Below are 4,981 nucleotides of genomic sequence, written 5' to 3'. Positions count from 1 at the left end.
CTGAACTAGGGAGCTGACTACTGGACTACTGATCTGACTCCCTCACTAGTGTGCTGACTACTGAACTAGTGTGCTGACTACTGAACTAGGGTGCTGACTCCTGAACTAGTGTGCTGACTACTGAACTAGTGCGCTGACTACTGAACTAGTGTGCTGACTACTGAACTAGGGAGCTGACTACTGAACTAGTGTGCTGACTCCCGAACTCGGGAGCTGACTACTGAACTAGTGCGCTGACTACTGAACTCGGGAGCTGATTGAGACACCCCAGAGATCTAGATTGGGTTTATTATCTTTCTGTTAATTATTCTGATCTTAAACACACAGATAAACTCCTGCTGAAGCGACTGAGAGACACACTATTGTAAAGATGGAGGTTATTAAAGAGGAGAGTGAAGACATGAAGATTGAAGAAGCTTTCAGAGTCAAACATGAAGATACTGAGGAACAAACAGGTTGGTTTTCATTCTCAAAGTCTTTCTTCAGTGATTCTGTCATGAGTCTCTTTATCTGTTATCTGTCTCGTGACAAAATTAATGATCACACATTAAATGAGGATAAAATAAATAGCCAGTATTTTGTTTATCATTAAACCCAATATCTACTTCTGAATTAAAAACAGTAGAAATCAGTCCATTTCTATCACTTAGCTTTGCAACCGTATCTAACAAATACACTTATTTTGTAACAAGCAAACCATGAAATGTGAGTGATCAACTTTACATTTGTTGCCTACATTTGATTTTTTATAAAAATAAATAAACATTATTTCCAGGCGTACTGATTAAAACTTCTTTACTCCTCGAAATAATAACATTTGAATGGAAATACGACTGAAAAACACTTTCTGAAAGGCTTTTTTTTTGTTTTTCACATTTTTGTGTGATGCAAATGGAAGCTGATAATATTCAAAACTTCACAAAATCTGTTCTCCAAAATATATATTTGTGGCTCACTGTCCAGTAACATGCACTCTCATGAGAAATTTGGGAATTTTTGACTCGGATCTTCATTTTGATCTTCAAATAAACATGGTTGTGAAAGCAGCTTTTTTGTTACAATGTGTCTCTATTAAAACAACTGCATTTATTCAGCAACCACAATTGCAAATAATTTAGTTGAGATCCATGCCGCACAAACGGCTCATGACAGAACACAGACTGGCTGAATTACACGTTCGTTTAAGCAGAATATCTCACATGGAGATCGCTAAACTCCAGCTTACTTCTTTGTCAGTGTTTTCAGATCGTTGTAGGTGCTTCCGTAATTTTGAGCGAGCACACGCGCATGGTTGCCAGATTGCAAAAATTGAGTGAAACACCGGGGCTGAAAATGTATCATTTTAACAAAGAAAGAAACTTACGAATGAGGAGAACAATAGAAGCAATCAAACCAACAAAGGGGCAACAATATGTAAGTGCATTGAAAAGTCCCAGTTCTAGCACAACAAAAGATGTCTTTAGCCATTTCTTGAAAATGGCTTTGATTTGATGCGAGCAATGGTATTGGCAACCAGTGCAAATCAATGAAGAGAGGTGTGACGTGTGCTTTCTTTGGCTTGTTTAAGTCCACTCTTGCTGCAGAAAACTGGATCAGTTGCAGAGGCTTGACAGTGCATGCTGGAAGGCCTGCCAAGAGGGTATAGTTCAGTCTGGATAGAACAACAGCTTGGACTAGACCAGTGGTTCCCAACCCTGGTCCTGGAGGCACCCCAACACTGCACATTTTGCATGTCTCCTTAATCAAACACACCTGATTCAGGTCATCAGCTCATTAGTAGAGACTCCAAGACCTGAAATCGGTGTGTCAGAGAAAAGAGACATGCAAAATGAGCAGTGTTGGGGTGCCTCCAGGACCAGGGTTGGGAACCACTGGACTAAACAAGTGCCTGATCTTCCTAATGTTGTGTAAGGAAAATTTGCAAGACTGGGCAGTTCTAGCAATGTGGTCTGTGAAGTTTAACTTATTATCTGTCACAACTCTGAGGTTCCTGGCTGTTCTGGATGGGAGTTATGGTTGACGAACCTAGCTGAATGGAGAGGTTGTGATGAAGTGGCAGGTCTGTCTTTGCAAGGTTGAGTTGAAGGTGGTGGTCATTCATCCAGCAAGAAATGTCTGTCAGGCAGGCAGAGATGTGAACAGCTACCATCTTGCTGGTATTAGAGGTTGTGTGTTTTTAGCATAGCAGTGATGGGAAAAGTCATGTTTCTGAATGACAGATTCTAGAAGAAGAAGAAGAGAAGTGGTCCAAGCACTGAGTCCTGAGGCACTCCAGTAGCTAGATGTTGCAACTTAAACATCTCACCCCTCCAGGACACCCTGAAGGACCTACCTGAGATGTAAGACTTAGAGCCCTGCATGGGCCTCAAATCTAGGCCCTGGCCCAAGACTTTCAGGCCCTTGTCCAACAGCTTATCAGAATTCTCAGCCCGAGTCCGACTGGAGCCTGTGTCTTCTCTCTCTCTCTCTCTCTCTCTCTCTTTTTCTTTTAAAAAAAATCACAAAAACCTAACTTGTGGATTTTATGTTTCACATCTTTTTTCATGTCTGTTGCTTTGTGCCATTTAAACTGGTGTTGACTTGTTTTTGTTTCTGTTCACCCTAGACCTGATGCCACTGAAAGAGGAGAGTCAAGAACTGAATGAAATGGAAGAGAAAGATCAAGATTTCATGACTGGGGAAAAATCTTTCAGTTACTTGCAGGCTCATGAAACCGAAACTAGGAACCTTAAAGTCCCGCTGAGTGTTCACACTGGAGAGAGTCCTTTCACCTGTCAACACTGTGGAAAAAGATTCACTCGAAAAGACAGCCTTAAAGTCCACTTGAGAATCCATGCTGGAGAGAAGCCGTTCACTTGCCCTCAGTGTGGAAAGAGTTTTACACAGAAAAAAAACCTTAATGCCCACTTGAAACTCCACACCGGAGAGAAGCCTCACACCTGCAAACTGTGTGGAAAGAGCTTCTCAATTAAAGGAAGTCTTAAAATTCACACGAGAATTCACACTGGAGAGAAGCCGTTCGTCTGCTCTCAGTGTGGGAAGAGTTTTAAACAGAAAAAAGAACTTGATGCCCACATGAGAAATCACGCTGGAGATAAGCCTTATGAATGCAAACTGTGTGGGAAGAGCTTCACACGAAAAGCAAGTTTTAAGTCTCACATGACAATTCACAAGGGAGAGAAGCCTTTTGTTTGTGATCAGTGTGGAAAGAGTTACAGATATAAAGTAGGCTTTAAACATCACATGAGGATTCACTCCGGAGAGAACTGTTTTAGATGTCGTAAGTGCCCAATGAGTTTCTCAGACAGGAATCACCTTAAGAATCATGTAAAAATTCACATCCTAGAGAAGACTTACATGTGCAATCAGTGTGGAAAGAGTTTTACAAAAAGAGCCAATCTTGAGAATCACATAAGAGTTCACACTGGAGAGAAGCCGTTCACCTGCCCTCGGTGTGGAAGGAGTTTCACACTTAAAGGAAACTTTAAGATTCACATGAGAGTTCACACTGGAGAGCAGCCTTACAAGTGTCTTCAGTGTGAGAAGAGTTTCACATATCACACAGAACTGAAACGGCATATGCAAAGAAAATGCTGTTTTCCACAGTGTGACAAGTCATTTAGAAAAAGCAATTTCATTCTAAAGAAAGACATTTCAGTGTAATGCAAACATCACACTTGCACATACATATGAAAAGTCATGTATTTGTCAGAACCTGTTGGTGTTCTTTGTTAAAGAGTACGGCAATAGAAAATGTGTATCTGTTAGAAATCAAGGCTACTTTCACACGACAGCTGAATGTGAGCTTCCTCTGATTCGACTTTATAACCACTTATTTTATTTGTATTGTTACATTTTTTATATCCTTGCCATCTTCTTTGCTGTAGTCTCAAATATTAAGCAGACATCCTTTAATTTAGACTATTTAGAGGCGTTGATGCTCCATGTCACATATGTTGGTTGTTTGTTTTGTGATGGGGTGTTTAGAATGTGTTTTTTAAAACGGGGACATTTCTGATGATGGCTCTAGTTGTAATCGGAGTTTGTGCGGAGTAATCGCTTTACTCCGCACAAACTCTCTAGAGTCTATTGTACTTTTCACTTTATTATTTTTGGGTTGTACGTGAAAGTCTTTTGGATTGTTTTAGAAATTAATGAACTCCCAAGAGTCATCTAGTTGTTAGATCCTGAAAATGTATAGTCACAGGTGTATCTCTTTAATTACCTCTTACTCTCTATTGTCTAACACCCTGACGAAGGCCTGGCGAAGTGTTAATAGAAAGTAGATGTTATTTACACTACTTTACATTACTTGGTGTAATGTACAGCAGTGTCAATGGTGCAGTGCATGAGAGGACATACTATACATGTACAAATGTTATTTGCATTAAATATATAGAAGACATTATATATTTGAATGTATTTTGATTGAAATAGACACGAGACACATTTTAAAATATACATCAATTTATTATGTTTTTGCCTTCCAAGAAAAGTTTGTCTGTTTTGTATTTTCTGAGCACAGCCTGGGAGAAGCTGGGCTTCATCTTCTGCGGCAAGGACTTTACATTCTGGGAAGAAATACCATTTTAAAAACTTGAGTGAGTGGCTTACTTGTAGTAGTCTCTGCATATTTATCTGGGATAGGGGGCACCTTGGATTATGTTACTTGCCTTCCAGAAAACGTTTGTATTTAATGTATTGTCTGAGTGTGCCAATGTCTTTCTGCTGGGAGACGTTGGGCTTTACATTAAGCAGCAGGGACTCTGCATTCTGGAAAAAACAAAAAACACTACTTAGAATGGCTTACATATAGTCGTCTCTACATATTAATCTGGGGTAGGATGGCACAGAAAAAGTTACACCTTGGATTTAATTCTTAAGATCAATTCTAAACACAGTCAACATTTTAAAGAAGAAGACAAAAAAAACAATATTAGAATAGAACCAATAGTTAAAACAAACTGCAATCTTTCATAAT

At 39.6% G+C, this 4,981-nt stretch overlaps 1 protein-coding gene across 1 annotated transcript in view; it reads left to right on the top strand.

Annotated features, from left to right (window-relative positions):
• The window catches only part of LOC107572688 (gastrula zinc finger protein XlCGF8.2DB-like), a 4,562-nt gene extending 124 nt beyond the window's left edge, over positions 1-4,438 (top strand). The window contains exons 2-3 of the mRNA XM_016259116.1: positions 328-455; positions 2,606-4,438. Of these exons, the coding sequence (XP_016114602.1) occupies positions 371-455; positions 2,606-3,663 (1,143 nt within the window). The 5' untranslated portion in view covers positions 328-370 and the 3' untranslated portion in view covers positions 3,664-4,438. The remainder of the gene's footprint in view (positions 1-327; positions 456-2,605) is intronic.
• Positions 4,439-4,981: the final 543 nt, after the last annotated feature.

The sequence above is a fragment of the Sinocyclocheilus grahami genome, unplaced genomic scaffold (genome assembly GCF_001515645.1).
Source record: "Sinocyclocheilus grahami isolate Dianchi unplaced genomic scaffold, SAMN03320097.WGS_v1.1 scaffold1797.1, whole genome shotgun sequence".
Taxonomy (NCBI): Eukaryota; Metazoa; Chordata; class Actinopteri; order Cypriniformes; family Cyprinidae; genus Sinocyclocheilus; species Sinocyclocheilus grahami.
The sequence above is the reverse complement of the archived record's forward strand: the minus strand, read 5'-3'. Positions and strand labels throughout refer to the sequence as shown.